This window comes from Manis javanica, chromosome X, assembly GCF_040802235.1.
Source record: "Manis javanica isolate MJ-LG chromosome X, MJ_LKY, whole genome shotgun sequence".
In the NCBI taxonomy this organism is placed as follows: Eukaryota; Metazoa; Chordata; class Mammalia; order Pholidota; family Manidae; genus Manis; species Manis javanica.
Window position 1 is genome coordinate 121,864,531 of NC_133174.1, and position 16,036 is coordinate 121,880,566.

General features: G+C 46.8%; 1 protein-coding gene across 6 annotated transcripts in view; it reads left to right on the forward strand.

Moving 5' to 3' along the window:
• Positions 1–16,036, forward strand: part of ARHGAP36 (Rho GTPase activating protein 36) — a 181,761-nt gene that overhangs the window by 153,027 nt on the left and 12,698 nt on the right. Inside the window, exon 2 of one of the 6 annotated variants that reach the window (XM_073228215.1) lies at positions 2,353–2,494. The exons of 2 other annotated variants lie outside the window; for them this stretch is intronic. In XM_073228215.1, the coding sequence (XP_073084316.1) occupies positions 2,470–2,494 (25 nt within the window). In that variant the 5' untranslated portion in view covers positions 2,353–2,469. Of the gene's footprint in view, positions 1–2,352; positions 2,495–10,369; positions 10,454–11,398; positions 11,642–11,909; positions 12,074–16,036 lie in introns of those variants that run through there. 3 more of the 6 variants (XM_037016946.2, XM_017676670.3, XM_017676671.3) reach the window with 3 other exon arrangements.

Sequence of the window (16,036 nt, forward strand, 5' to 3'; positions counted from 1 at the left end):
TATTTAGTTTGAACCCAAATGCAAGACTTTATATTTGCTACTGCATTTCCAGTCTGGTGAGACCTATCCCCCCACACATACCAGCAGCACACCACTGCCTACACCAGCTCTATTAGTCATACAAAAGAGGCTAATATATTGAAATACCTCCCAGATGCTGGGCCCTAGGCTCAGTCCTTTACATGTATGGTCTCACTTAGGTCACACAACACCACTTTGAAATAAGTAATGAGTCTTTGGTACAGTTTTTTGACCAGTAAAAACCCATTTGTTGCACTCCTGAGAAATGCCATGCAGCATAAAGGGTAACTTTGTGGTTAGCTACTGATATTCTATAAGGCTATAATTGCCCCTGGTGCCTCCCTTCAAATGCTCTCCAGAAATCCCCAGGAGTCAGAGGTGGGGGGAAGCAGCTGGCTGCTGACTGGGAAGCTTGGAGGACATATTCTAAATGTTCTTTCATCCACCCATCCTCACCGTTTGCCCAGGAGATAGTTGGAATGCCAAAACTCATTTGAGGGAGGCAGTGGATGATGGGCAACCATTTGAAGACATTTGTGAGAGGCGTCATTGAGATCTGGGAAGAATGGGGGTCCAGAAGGTCTTCTTTCTCAGGGAAAGGAACAGCACAATTGACCCACTTCAAATTCTATCCCCAGTTCGCTCTTGGCATTGGATTTAGCCTCAGACAATTGTACTTTTGTAAAGAAGCCAAAACTCTAAAGCTGAAGGGACCCCGGGGCCCACTTTACATACAAATTTGCTCTTTTCTTGGAGATGGGACCCAATCGATTTGCTGAGGCCAGGCCTGATTGAGCTGCAACAGAAGTATTTTCCAGAGCTGGGGCGAGTTTGCCAATGAGACAACCCATTCCCCTGCTTTTGGTATCAGACTAGCACCTCCATTCACCAATGGCAGAACTTCCCAATGTTCCCTTATAAGTCACTTGTTTGCACCTTAAAAGACATTTTGCCAAAGGAAAAAATGTGAGACTCTAGAGCTTAGGTTCTCGAGGTTAGCCCACACTTTACCCACCATGGGGATAAATGCAGAATCTGTGTGATGAAAGCTGGCAGAAAACAATGCTCTTGCAAATAAATGTGCCTCAGGTTCCAGCAGTAGAGCTGGCATTCATCAAGCTTAAATATCAAATGATGGAAAGCATACTGCACATTGATAGAGCAGGACACCAGGTCCCTGGGGGTAACTATGGCAATGGTGAAAGCAACATCATTTCTTTTTTCACACTTATGTACTAAGAAAACCTGAAAGTGGAATGGTTAAATAAACTATATGACATATCCACATGCCCCATTAGTCTTCAACCATAAAAATGGTGCTTATGAAGAATATGTAGCAACTTGGAAAATCGTATGATGATAACTGTGTCAAATATGCATTTTTGAAAGACTAGAAGAAAATTCAGCAACACTTTTTTTCTGTTTCCTAAAATCTCTATCAAGTTTGTTCTTAAATTACTCTTATAACTTAGAAAGTATTTAAAAGGATAACTGAAGACCTATGATATGCAGGTAGCCCATACAATGGTTTAGAATCCAACTGCACATAGTTTAAGGGGATTTTTTTTCCTTCAAATTTGCTTTAAATGTAATGACTGAATCAGGTCAGCCAAATGTGATCTTCCCAATGAGCAGGAAATGTACCCTAGCACTGGTTGGGAATAGGCAAAACTGGTTTGAATCCCAGGCATTCTTTTATAGTGTGGCTGCGCACAAGTTATTCAACCTCTCTTAAGATATAAAATAATGCCTACGTTTGGGGGTTATAAGCAATAATAACAACATTATTATAATGATTGATGATAATAATAGTTATTATTATATATCATTGTATTTATTAATTGCCTTGTATAGTTCAGGTATCAAAAGATGTGTTTTATTTCTTCTCTAAATATTTACTATGTATCATCACTTCACATAAATGATCCCATTTAACTTTCATAGCTCTCTGAGATAAGTATTAATATCTATTTTACAGACAAAAGCTCAGAGCTTCAGTAACTTGCTCCCTGCTGCACAGTGGCTGAGCAAGGATTACAACCCCTTCTAGTATGATTTCAAAGCTTGAGTGAGATTAAGAGAGATAACAGTTGTGAAGTTCCTAGCACTATGCTGATATATAGCAGACATTTACTAGTTAGTTAGTGCAATGTTGATGATGTCCCCTTGCCCAGAACCCAAATTCTGGTCTTTGATGTATTTGGTTACCTACAGACTCTTTCCTACGAAAAGGTGCATATTTTGACTGGACAATGCAATGCAAATACCACCTGTGTCCTCATCCCTGGGGCTCTGAGTCACTAGGAAATGATTTCTGTTTCATTCTGGCAGTGTCATTCGTTCTCACATGCATCAGCAGAAGTAGGTAGATGGCATGTTTGATGAGCCTTGGCAGCTACTGTCACGTCTCAGATACACCTCCTTGAGAAACCACGCGGCTTCCTCAGGATGAGCACCCGATACCCAGCAACTGGTAGGTCCCTGCACTCAGGGGAGCTTATTAAACGGCCGGGATCTATCCTGAACCCCTGCTCCAACTATTTGTATGGCTGTATGCTATGGCTGACCGTTAATTGTTACTCCTACTATTTCCCTCCTCACAGCAGAGCTACAGGACCCCCTCAGAAGTAGAGAGGAGTAGGAACTGGAGAAGTTTTTCTAAATTCCTAAATTCTCAGAGGATTCTCTAATAGATTATCTTTCATAGTGGAGTCTAAGGTCAGTGAGGGGTAGTATGCAGGATGAATAAGAGGGGTGGAGGAGAGGGAGGAGTGGAAGTAATCTTGCAGAGACAGGGAACACCTGAAGTCTGGCCTCCCAGAGCTTTTACTGCCACCAATCTCAGTATGTTCCTACTCAGTAGCCTCTTTATCCCTCCCTGGGATTATATCCACCCACTACCCTCAATGTATTAACCTTCCCCTGCCCTTCCCTGCTTAAATGTAGCTTTAGCTTGTAGTGACTTGGTTTTGTCTCTAGAGGGTGGCAACAGCATCAGGGAGGAATAAGCACAGGTTGGGGGTCTTCTCTCACTGCCGTATTTGGCAAAAGGTAGATTTTGTTTTCCTTTAACTGGGAACAGATAAAGAACTAATTGGAGCTATATCTTGGGTGCTGCGAAGTATATCTTAGAGAAGCATCACATCTCCCCTCATTCACCCATCTTCCCCCCACAACCCTGGTGGCAGCTAGAAAAAAAGGTGGCCTTGGGAACCCTTCTTAATTTCTAAGATAGAGGTGAGAAGAAAACAAAACAGGAGCTGTGGGACAGTTTAGCCAGGAAATATTCATGCTGTTATTCTCTTGAGTACAATGGCACATATTTAGGATAGGGTTGGGAGTGAGTCTGCAGTAAGGAGTGGGGAGCTCATCCATAGTTGGGGTGCAAGGAAGTTTAAAGGCTGATCAGGCAGTTGAAAACATTCCTGTATGGACTATTACACCTGAAACATTGGTCTCATTAACACTGCCAGGAGAAACTGCAGAGTGAGAATTGAACTTAGGGCCCAATTCTTCCGGGGCTGCCAGTAGGCTGATCAAAACATCATCCTAAAAGAAGAGGGGCTATTTCAAGAGTGTCAGACACACCAGTAATGAGGAAAATTGACATTTTGGTCAGTCGACTTCAGTCCCTGAACACCCTGGTTGAGACATTCTGGGCAATGTGAGAAGGGGGGGAGTAAAGCAAGGGAGGGAATTAGCTAACCTTTTCTTGAACATTTACTGTACATGTTAGGCATTTGGCTGGTGCTTTCTATATTTTACCACCTTCAGTCTGAGCATTTCTAAGGTAGGCATTAACATCTCCAATTTACAGATAAGAAAACAGGTTCGGAGAGATGAAGTGGCCTTCCCACATTACACAGGAAGTAAGTGAAGGAGCTGGGATACAAACTCCGAGCTGTCTCACTCCAAAGCTCTCCTGTCCCCATGGAAAAGATAAGGGTGCTGATCTTTAAAGGGCTTTACTCTTAGGGGGAAACCAAGGTCTCTCTCCTCAATAAAATTCATATCTTAGTGCCTTGCCATATAGGTTCTTGCTTTTAGGGTGAAAACAAGCAAATCTCTGTTTACATCTGGTAGTAATTGGGGGTTATTAAAGCACTTGGCAGTAATGAAGGTTACTAAAGCATTTCCACCTTTACAATTTCCCATATAATCTTCATATTCTGAACTCCAAAGAGAGAGAGACTTATGGTGGATGGGGATTTTAAGCTCCAAGTGTTTGTGTGTGTGTATGTGGTGTGTCTATCCCGTGGTGGTGGCAGGGTTAATGGGTCTCACTAGCCCCTCGTATCCCAACACTTATGTGGTTGGTGGGGAGGAGTAAGGATAGCCTCCCACCGCACATTTAGAGCCTCTAGTCCACAACTGCATCTTTGGAACCACAGCCCTCGAGCTTGGCTTCTACAGAGTCGGAGTTTGTCCCCATTTCACAGGTAGCACTGAGCAGGAGTGAACCAGACAGTCTTCATGAATCCAAGTGGAATTTACACAACAGGATGTAGATGGCCCAGCAGTGTGTGTCTGTGTGTGAATCTGTGGGTTGGGGTGGGAGGCAAACAGAGACTTTGAAGAGGGAGAAGTCTCACATGAGTGACAGTGAGGAGGTGGAACTGAAGCTGGTATATTCAGAGGACAGTAAGATGTCAGACTGGCCCTGCAGTAGCAGAAAAGCCAAGTGCCTGAGACCAGAGGCTGAGAGACACCAAAGTTTGCATTAACTCCTTGTTGGGACTTACCAAGGGGCTTCAGGTCTGTGCCCTGATTGACTTAGACTGGCCTCTCTAGCTCCACACACACACACACCTTTTTTTTTTTTTTTTCCAAAATGAGACTTTCTGGCTACATCATATTTTAGGCAATGTTTTTCCTGCCCACCCAGGGTGAAATGGTGACCCAGGCCCAGCTGGGGGGAGGAAGCTTTATGGATGTTCCAGCTGCTTCTCATCCGCACACCAGGCTCATTTGTGCCAGTTGAAAGGGCACAATAATAACAGTAGCAATTTAAATCGTGCTTCTCACTTTCCCCCCCTGAAAAGTGGTGAAGTGACTCACCACCACTGAATTGTCCCTCTCTAGCCACCCCCTGACCTCTTTGCAGCAGTCTAGGTTGGTTCTCTGGGGGCTGAGCTGGAAGCCAGTGCTTCCAGCAGTCCTTTAGCTATGACTGGTCTGACACCCCTCCCCCAATAAATGTGTTCCCCAAAATGCAATGTATTGTTTTAATTTGGATTTCTCAGATGAGGCTGTTTGGAAGGTATTAGAGCAGCATGAATCCCATTAGACAAGCACAATGCTCTCCTCCCATCACGAATAATACAAAATGAGGCCCATTCAGGAATATTTTCTGAGGAGGGCTCTGCTTGTTTTAATATGTGTAGTTTGATATGGAGATGACTGTTTTGCTTGAAATTTACTGCATACCAACTTCTGGTGGCAATGCTGTAAAATTAGGCCTGGGGGAGCTGTGAAATCATTCCCTCACTCCATCCTGACCCCTCATCCCAATCCCCCTGCATACCCAATTCCCATTTCTATCTAGAAAATGCTCTTTCTCTGCTCTCTCTTTCAGCACCAGCCTAAGGAGAGCTCCCAGAACTGGAGCTGGTGAGGTGCTTATGAGCCTAGAGTAATTAAAGATTTTGAGGTGTCAACAAAGCAGGTAATTAGGTGGAGAAGGCATCAGCTGTCTAAGAGACAAAGAAAATAATTATGTGGAGCACTCTTGGTGCTGTCAGTAAACTCAAAAGAAAGATTTGTTGGGAAATGATACTGTTTGATAGAGACTTCAATGCCTAGCAGGTATCAGGGAGACTCTTGGTGAGGCTGCCTGGTATAGAGGAAAGGTTTAGGGAGCTTGGCAAACCTGGGTTCTAAAACCAACTTTGCATCCTATTAGCTGTGTGACCTTGGGGAATTTACTTAACTACTCTGAGCTTGATGTGTGATGTATAAAATAGCAATAATCATAGCTCTATCTACCTCATAGGGTCATTATGAGGACGCAAGGAGAGAATGCATGTACAAGCACTTAGCACAATGCCTGGTACACAGTAAGTGCTTAATAAATGGTGACATTATTATTATGATCACTATTACTATTCTTACTATATACCTGGCATTCTCTATAGGAGCTCAGAGTTTAGAAGGAGAGAAAAATAATTGCAGTTATATATGATCACATCATAAGTATGAAGAGTGTAACTACAGTGGCTCAAAAGAGGAAGCCCTCAACTGGGAGGGAGGGGTACAGAAAAGTAGAGAAAGTTTTGTGATTCTTGAGGTAGGTCTTTAAAAAGTAAGAGTTTGTCATGAGGCCCGATGGAAAAGGAAATCCAGGCAACTGGATCTGCCCATACAAAGCTCAGGAGGTGTGAAACACCCAGGCCCTGAGCAGATAGTTGGGCTCAGATGGGCATGAACTGGGACCTCCTGGCGGGGAGGGGGGATGGGGGGGCGGGTGTCGGGTGAGTGACCAAGAATCTTTCCAGTTTACTCCCACCAGCCCCTGCACCGCGCCTTAGGCGCCCTACCTGGCCAATCACGTGCGGCGCCCTCCTCTTCTTTCTCTAAGCAGCCAGGTAAGCTCACACCCAGCGAGCGGCCTTGCGCACACAGCAGGTGGTGGGGGCGGACCCATCCCGGGCAGATCAGCGGACCACCCTGCACAAGTCGCTGGCCCCTACCTCCTTCCTCGTCCCAATCCTGGGGCACACCCCCACAACAAATTAAAAAACAACAACAACCAAGCACACGGTCACCTGGGTTCTTTAGACAACCCTGTGCTCTCACATAACACTCTCTTCACGCAAGTGGCGACACCCCTCCAAGACACACACGGTCTCCAGCCCTCCATCCAAGCACATACTCTGACCACAAGCGCCCCCATCACAAACATGAACACATTACACCCAGAGACACATAACACCGCACTTTCACACAGAAATCTTTGAGCGCACACATCTAAGTAAGCTCACATAAAAAGACACCCTGCTCATAAACACACTCACACACTACACACCACAACAAGCACCACTCATAGACCCACGTTGACATAGCACATCTAAGGCTAGACACACACCAAATACACACATACACACAAGATTCAACAGGCACACACACATACACACACTGCACACATACACACACCACAGCACCAAAAACCCCAGCAGAAACACACATCGAACACACCCACTTCCAGACCGCACCCACCTAGTCACACTATAATCAGGCAGAAACGTACAACCTACAAACATACACACATTAACACCACACAAACGCACGCTCCAGGTCCAAGCGCAAAACAAATACACTCCACACCGAGCACTCAGGCTAAAACATGCGCCGCGCACACACCCCACACCCAGCCACACACGGAACGCACACACAGACGCATCTCACCCGCGCGCGCGCGCGCACACACGCGTACATGCATACATACATACACACACAGCCCGCCCCCTCCTTCCCTCCAGGCGGAAGAGAAGGGGGCGAGGAGGGAGGAAGGGAAAGGAAGGAGGGGGGATGGGCAGAACGAAGGTGTGGGCCCAGAAGCTCTTTTCCTTTTGACCCTTTCACGCTCCTATTCCCCATTCCCAAACAAAGGGAGTAAGTGAGTTGGGTCCAGGCAGAATTCAGACGGAACCCAGGAAAACTGGAAGGTCCGGGGAATCCGCCAGTAGGCGGCGGCGCCAGGACTCCGCGGGGACCCTGATTCGGTGTACGGTCGACCCCTCTGGAGGCTCCTCCTCTCCGGACCCTCCCCCAGACCTCCACCGGGCCTTGACGGGGGGAGGGGAGAGGTGCTTCTTTCTCCCCTGCCCGAGAGAGTGGACAAATGTTACGGGTGGAGGGCTTTTTTGGTTTCAAGAAGTAAGGAGTTTACATCTGCAAACAAGCTTTTTGCGAAACATTTTCTAGTTTAGCTTGAAGACTTATCTTAATGGAGAGTTCACTATTTTGCAAAGCATCACATTTTCTACGTAAAATCACTGACCCCGCACTAGACACACAGTAGGGCGTTGTAAATGTTCCTCCCTGCCGCTTATGCCGCCAAATCTGGCGGGGCTATCTGCAGCCCAGCACCAGCTCGTGACAGCTCTTCGGCAGAGCTTTTTTTTCTTAGCATGCAAGTCTTCCTGACAACCGCGGCCTTGGCCGCAGAACCACCATCTACAGGGGGCAGTAGAGTCGCCAAGGTGCTTAGCACTTCTAGGGGCATAGCCCCTACGGGAAATTCTGAGGTTCTCCTCCCACTGTAGCGGGCTACAGGGGCCACTCCAGAATGTTCCGTGGCCAGATGACCATCTGCCTCCTGTCTTCTGCGTGCCTCCTTCCTGTTGATAGGGAATGAGAGTGAAGGAGAGGTGATAGAAGCAGACTCCGGCCTCCTGCGGCTCACTGGGGACAGCATTGTGCCGCACAAAGTGCATAGGCTTCAGAGTAGTAATAGTTCAAATCCCAGCTCTGCCACTTCTTAGCTGACTATATTGGCAAGTCAGTGGCTGAGGTCGTGGGGTGGTTGGGCAGTCTAAAGGAGGAAACACATCTAACGTGCTTGCTCTGGTTAAGTTCCCAAAGATGTCCATTCCCTCCTTCTCACCTTCATCAAAGGTCAAGGTTTGGGAGTTTGGGGAGGAGGGGATTAGAGGCTGGAGTGGGGGACATATATGGCCATCAGGTGATACCCCCAAGCCAGGGAAGAAAGGCTGAGGTTGGACAGGGGTCAGTCAGTTTTCAGTTTCTTAAGTGAAATGCTGTGCTTAAGGGAAATGTCTGCACCAGTGATTTTAGTGACACCAACCACAGAAATTCCAGTTCACAACCCTAATCCTTTGGGCTATGGTGAGTCCCTTCTGTCCTCACCTCTACCCCTCACAAGGACTTCCTAATTCACTGCCCCGTGCATTCTTCTCCCCCTTTCCAAGTTGCCACATTAAATTTTTATTTAATTTGTAGTGAACACTCATTGGGTGCCAGTGATGTCTCCTCTACAACTCACCAGTGCCCAGCACAGTGCCAGGCACAGTACTATGGCTGTATACATGTAGCAAAGAGATACCCTCAGTGAAATCCCTTGGGCACACTGCGACTTGAAAGGACATAAGGAGTTGTAAGGAATCTAGAGAGAGGACTCCACTGGCAACACTGTGGGGATAGAGGGCAACGCTTTTGGGTTGGGGGTTCTTCCATTCCTCCTCAAAGCCCTCCAGCTCTAAGCCTGCCTGGAAGGGCGTTGTCTCACTGCAGATGAGGTTTCTGCAGTCAATTAAGAAGAAAGCCTCTTTCCTGGAGGGCACAGGCCCTGGCCAGCTAGAGGGTGAGTCACTGTCTCACAGTTGGGCAGCAGAGGTGGCGCTAAAGTGGCAATGACTCAGTTCAAGATGGCATAGGGAGATTACCTGAGTGGTGATGAGAAGGAGGGTGAGGCAGAAGCCTGAGCCCTTCAGGTTGGGACTAAGTGATAAAAGTGTCTATATTCATAAGCATAGCTCCTAATCCACTTCCCCACTTCCACTCCTGCCAAGTCCAAAAGGTAGCCCTGGCAGCCTTCTTGGAGGAGGAAGTGCTGTGGAAAGCACCCTTCCTGAGGGAGTATTTGGGAGACCTGGGTTCCAATCCTGACTCTACTACTTGCTATGTAACCTTGGGCAAGCCCTTTTCCTTCCTGTGCCTGATACCAGAGGGAAATGAAGGGGGCAAGTGGCTCTGTGCCAAGCCTTGTGCTGAGTTCTTTACCAATGTTATTTCACACATTCTTCCTTATGGTGCTTTGATATGAGCATTTATTCCCCCATTTTGCAGTTGAGAAAACTAAGGCTGAGTTGTATTCAGTGTTCTACCTTCTTTCTAATTTAGCATGCAGTCTTTATGAATTTATGTTACCAAGGTAATCACTGTACCCCAAGCCAACAATACATGAGTCCTCTGTCTAAATTGACTCCCTGTGCACTCAGGTTCAAATTATACCTCCCAGCTGTCTCCAGCACCAACCTGTGCCACCTTCCCAGCAAGGCAGTTGGCTACCTGGGTGGGTTTCCTTTTTCATCTTCTGTGACACTTAAGTCTTTCCCTGGCACATGAGCATAAGATCCCACATTAAAAAACAAGCACCACCAGGAAGAGGTACCCCACTATCAATCCTGTATCACAAGGGTGGAGGAACTGGCTGCAGGATACTGGGGAGCAGAACTGCCAGGACCAGAAGGAGGGGCTGCAGAAAAACCCAACAAGAGAGAGAGGATGCCAGGGACAATTTGGACCAGCCTCAAACTGCTGCTCCCTCCCTTTCCCCCTCTCCTGATCTGGTGCTCTAGAATGTATAAAGGGGCAGCATCCAGCCCATTTTCAGCAGGAGGAGAGGGAGAGATCCTCTCCTTCATTGGAAGGGAAACCTGCCCAAAGCATTCAAATTACATTCCTGTGTTGGGTAAGATTTATTTAATGACTGCGGTTGGGGGGGCAGCGGGTGGGAAGGGAGAGGATGGAGGAGGGGCAGAGGGCATCTTCAGTAGTGATGGTGGTGAGGTAGTACTTAAAGGGGGAAGAGCGCCACCAGTGCTGCTGCCAGAGCCAAAAGCTTTCTCTCTTTGTTAGGGGACAAGGGAGACTTGCTACTGGGCTTCTGGATTTCATTTCTAGTCCAGGTTCCTAAAAGCCGCATCTGTGAGCTTTTGGAGAATAAGTCCGTGTCTTCCTGGGATGCCCCAGTACCTATGTCTGCCTGGAGTCAGCAACTGCCCCCCAGCCCTTCCCTCCCCTTCCATCCTTCACGCCTTTGCCTGGGCTCTGCTTCCTTCTCCTTTTGCCTGGCTTGCCCATGTCTCTGACATTCCTGACTCTCCTCTCATCTTTCTTTTCCATTCCACACTGTCCCTCTGTGTCAACAGCACTCTCTCTTTGTCCATTTACTTTTTCCAGGAGAGGAAATAATTCAAATGGGAGGGAGTGTAATTGTGTATTTGAAATTCTCCCCACTTGAGATCGTGCATTTATAACCCTGTATTACCCTTATTGCGTCAGATGAGAATATTTAGTACTTGTGGATAATATATTTTTGCTTGGCTGAATACTGATTTGTATATATGACTGTTGGGCTGCCGATTAGAAGAAGGCAATTTTGGAAAAGGTGTTGGAAGGTAAGATGATTTGGGCAGGTGTGGATGGCCTTCTGACTTCTCCAGGCGCTAAAAGGATAGAGAAAGAAAGATGAAGGGTAGAGTAATGTGTGTGTGTGTGTGGTGGGGGGAGGTTATGGAGGCCATTCTTATCCCGATGAGCAGAGGACTTTGTGAAGTCAGCTTCTGTTTGCTCTTGCTGCTGCTCATTGAACTTTGACCAAAATGATTTTTTTGTCTCTGAGTTTGGAAGAGCAGAGGCCCTGGACAAGATGGGAAGCAAGGAGTCGGAAGAGTGAGGCAAGGAGGAGAGGGGATTGTTCCTTGTGCAGTCCCTGTATGCAAAGGGACAACGAGGGATGTTCCCTGCCCTCCAATGCCATACAGGTCAGGGCAGAAGGGAAGCAATGAGAGGTAGCAGAAAGTGTGCTGAGTGGGATCCGGGAGTTCTGGGCCTTCCTCTTGGCTCTGCCACTAATTAGCTCTTGTTGTGCCCTTCGGTAAGTTTCTTAGCCATCTCAACCTCCACTTCTGTCTTTCCTTCACTTGTAATGTGAGATTGGGTAACATGGCCAGGGCAGCGGGAATTCGGAGCACTCAGAAGAAGGGGCTGAATCTTGACGGAGAGATCAGCTTCGAATAAAGAGAGAGAAGATTGTGGGGTACAGTGAGAAACAGTGGGAGTAGCCCAGGGAATTTAGCAAACAGGTATGCGTAAGGCACTGAGCTGTTTCCTGCGTGGAAAATTGCTATGAATCAGCCCCTGCCCCACCGCGGAAGGCTTTACAAAGAGTGGGGGAATCTGAGCAGCAGAGCTAAGCGCTTGCAGAGCCTGAAGCTAGTCCCAGGACGGGTGGTGGCCGCGCAGCAGGACTGACCAGCGAGTCACGCAGATACTCATTCCCTGGACGGACCAGGAGAGTCGTCAAGAGGTAGTGCAGGGGCAGCGCTCCGGGGGTTTGAGCGCAGCCCCCTGAGGGGCTAGAGTGGGAGGTGAGGGCACTCCAAGTGGAGGACCCGACGTGAGGGAGGGAGAGGAAGCCTGCAAGCCCTGAGCAAGTAGCCCAGGTTTTCGCGTTCAATGGCTGAACGCCCGCAAGAAAGATTTTATTTTTTGAATTCTCGGCGGGGGCGGGCAGCGGACAGGGGTCTTTGCGTGCCGCGGGGCTTTGTTTAACTTTGCAGGTCTGCGCTATCTCGAGCCTCATAGGGGCGGGCGCGCGTGGCGCAACCCAGCCAGAAGGCCGCGCTCCGCAGCGCCTGGGCGGCCAGAGGCCCAGGACATCCCTTCCAGGTGGAGGGCGCAAAGTCCGCGGCCGGTCCGTTCCCGTCCCTCTTCCACCACCCCTCCCCTGCTCCTCCCTCCGCGGTCACCTAGCTCTGGGTCAAGGACCAACTGCAGGGTTGGGGCTCCAGGAGGGAGGGAGCTGGAGACCCTCTTAGACCATCCAGCCCTCCCCGCACTTGGGATTGAGGAGGGGCGGGGGCGTTCTCTTTTTTGCTCCGCGGACAGCTGCGTGGTAGTCCCTGCATCCTGGAGTTGGCTAAGTCCGGTAGAAGAATCAAGGACTCGGTAGGCGTGAGGGCGGTGCTCTTAGATGAACTGGGTAATAATAAATTACACTGCTTGTGCTTGGGACTTGGAGAAGCTCGCCGACTTACCCAAGGCCACTCAGATGCCTAGTCCTGGTCTCCAGGTCTAGGGCTTTTTCTTCACTGCAACATAGCCAAGACAGTGGTGTAATTTTGAAAGGGAATAGATAGGTAGGTAGACAGACAGACATTGATATTTTTAAAAATACGGTTATTGTAATGTAGTTTCAAAATACCATTCCTATCATGAAAACTACCGGGAAAACATTTCCCACAGCCTCGATTTCCTATGACAGTCACTCAGACAGGAGTTTGAAAGAGAAAACTGGTAGAAAATTAGATGCTTGTTGGGGGAAATTAAGATCAAAGGAGAAGACAAGCAGGTGGGAGTGGGGAAACAAAGATGGAGGAGAGGTAGCTCTCAGCCCAGATTCTGAGAACAACTTTTATTTCTGAAGGTTTCCTTGACAGGCCTCTGTCCACAGGGTTTGGGGGCGTGCCCCCACTGGTCTTTTTGGCTCTTGAGCCCACTCTGTGGAAGCCCCAGCTGTGCTGTGGAGGGGAAAATGCTTGATGGCCCTTCCTTTAATTCAGTCTTATTTGCTTTCTTTCTGATGTATGAATACGTTGGAAAGGTCTACTCTCTCTCTCTCTCTCTCTCTCTCTCTCTCTCTCTCTCTCTCTCTCTCTCTGTGTGTGTGTGTGTGAAATTCATATGTGAGGGAGCATGAGGATGTGCATGTGCACGAATGTCTGTGAGAGAGAATGTGTGTGTCTGAAAAGAGTGTGGGAGAGGGGCTGGGAGGTCAGGGGAGTTGAGAAGATGGAAAAAATAAATCAGCGTTTACTGAGTGCATACTAAGTAAGTGTCTGTCCAGTGCTGGTGGACCCGAGGAAATAGTTCATAGTATTCCTTAAAGGAACAGAGAAGAGGAAATGTGTTTAAATTAGTGCAGGGAAGGATGATGTTAGACCTTTGGGCTTTTCTTGATAGTCCTTCAGGCTCTTGACATTTATGTGAACTCTAACTGGGCAAGGTCCCAGAGGCAGGAAGTGGGGCTTTCCACTTCAGACTGCTTCCCCCTTTCCTTCGCCAACCCTACTATGGGTGGCTTGCTAACTGTGCTGAGGAAGCTAAAGGTGGAGACTAAATCCCTTCTGTGACAGTTCACATTTTAAAGCCTAGACTAAATCGCCACGCTCATCCCCACCACAGTTAGCTGCCTTGCATCTGTGATCATGAAAAACCCAGTAAATAAACTGTTTAACTCATCCCGTCTGTAAGTGTGCTTCCTGCTGACAGGAAGTGAGTACCCATTTTCACTTGCAAAGAATGGTTCAAGGACACTCTGCAATGGGGACACTATCTGCCTCATTCCACATAGAAGCACTTCTACTCTTAGATAAACAGGACAATAATAAATTAAGCTTATTCCTCTCAAATTTGACTCTCAGGTATTTTGGAGGGCAATTCCTCACCTTGCTAAAGCACTGGAACCTTTGGTGTATTCTTTCTGCCTTTTATTTCATCTTTACCACGGCCACACCTAAAGGGTATCATGATTTTTATTTTGTAAGGTGATAGACTTGAGGCTCAGAAAAGTAACATAATTTGCTCTAAATCACTTGGTTGGTGAGTGTGGGAACTTACATATCGTGAGGCTGGGATTTGAACCTAAGTTCCAGTCCATATCTCAGGATCTTTGCAGGATGCCATGCTGTCAGGTTGGGGGTTAGCTGGGGTGGTAAGAGAAATGCGTAGGACTTCCAGTGCCTTTTTCCTCTATCCACTCCTCTGCTCTACCCTTCATAGTATTTTTTCAAGGCCATATATATTTTTATTTCTATATTTATCTGTCATCTATCATCATCTGTCTTATTTATCCATCCTATTTATCTCTCTATCTAATGGACCTAGCAATCATCTACCTTCATTCCCATTTCCCAGGAATAGTGTAAATAAATAAGACCTCAAAAATCCAGCCACCTTTTGGGGAAAGAAAGTAGTTTTGACTCAGAACGTTCCAGTTCCAGGCAGCCAGTGCTGGTGACGAACAACAAGAAATACTGTAGTTTGGTGGGAAGGGCAAGGCTGGGCCTGAGGATATGTAGGGAAAACTGGTTCCCAGATTATATTCCTCCATGGCATTTTTGTGCAACTTCACATAAGTCACAGCCTCTGCGGCCCTAGTTTGTTGTTATCTGTAAAATGAGGAAACATAATATCCAACCTATCTCCTTCCCAAGGGTTGTTGTGAGAATAAAATGGCATGATTCATTTATCCATGAATCATGACTAGCTGTTTTAATTACAATACCTTTATGTTCTCTTAAAACCCTCAGAGTTTATAATCCTATGATTCACTCTGTACACGTGTTGTGCACCTACTGTGTGCTGAGACCTGGAGATCATGGGCATATGGAAAGCTTTTGAGAAAATGAAAACCATAAGATAATTTAGGTATTTAAAAAAATGTTTACCTCCTGTTGATGGACCATCTTATTTTTCTATCACAATGCAATAGAAGCTGCAGCCAAAAGAAAAAAAAAAGATAGAGCTGGCACAGCTTGTGATGCCAGCACTATTAAGCACTCTGATGCATACTGCAGATAATAGTGGGAATATCTGTACCTTGGATTTGATGTCACATCACCTTGTTTACACTATCTCTTGGGGGTGTTTATAGTATAAAGATTGTCTTTCACCATCCTGAGCTTCAGTTTTCTCTTTAGTCAATACAACTTAAAAGGGCACTCCATGTCCTACATTCTACAAAAAGGTTGTAATTTGTGGTAGCTGTCCGCAATCAGATATGACCTCCCCTGGCTTATTGAATCTAGGTTTTGATTATGTGTCCATTTTTTTATTTCATTATTTAGCTATGCATTATTTTGCAGCTATTAACAGCTAAGGTGGATGGGCCAGTAGAAAGAGCCCTAAGACTGAGAAGAACTGGGTTCTTGTGTAGATTCTGCTGTCAAATTGCTGTGTGGCCTTCGGCAAAACCCGGTCACTCTCTGAGCTTCAATTTTCTGAACTGTAGAATGGAGGCTTTGGACTAGATGATGACTAAGGTCCCTTCTATGTCTGATCTATTCTAATACTCTAAGTAGTTCCTGAAACATTCTTTCTTTTGAAGCCACGACTTTTCTCTATATTTTAACAGTGCTACCTCCAGTTTATGAACTTCTGCTATGGCACAATGGGCTGACTCCACATATTGAGAAATGCTGTCCTCAAATTTAATTATCTTGGCCATCAACACTGCCTAGGACAAAAAGAGTCATTTTGTTCATCACAA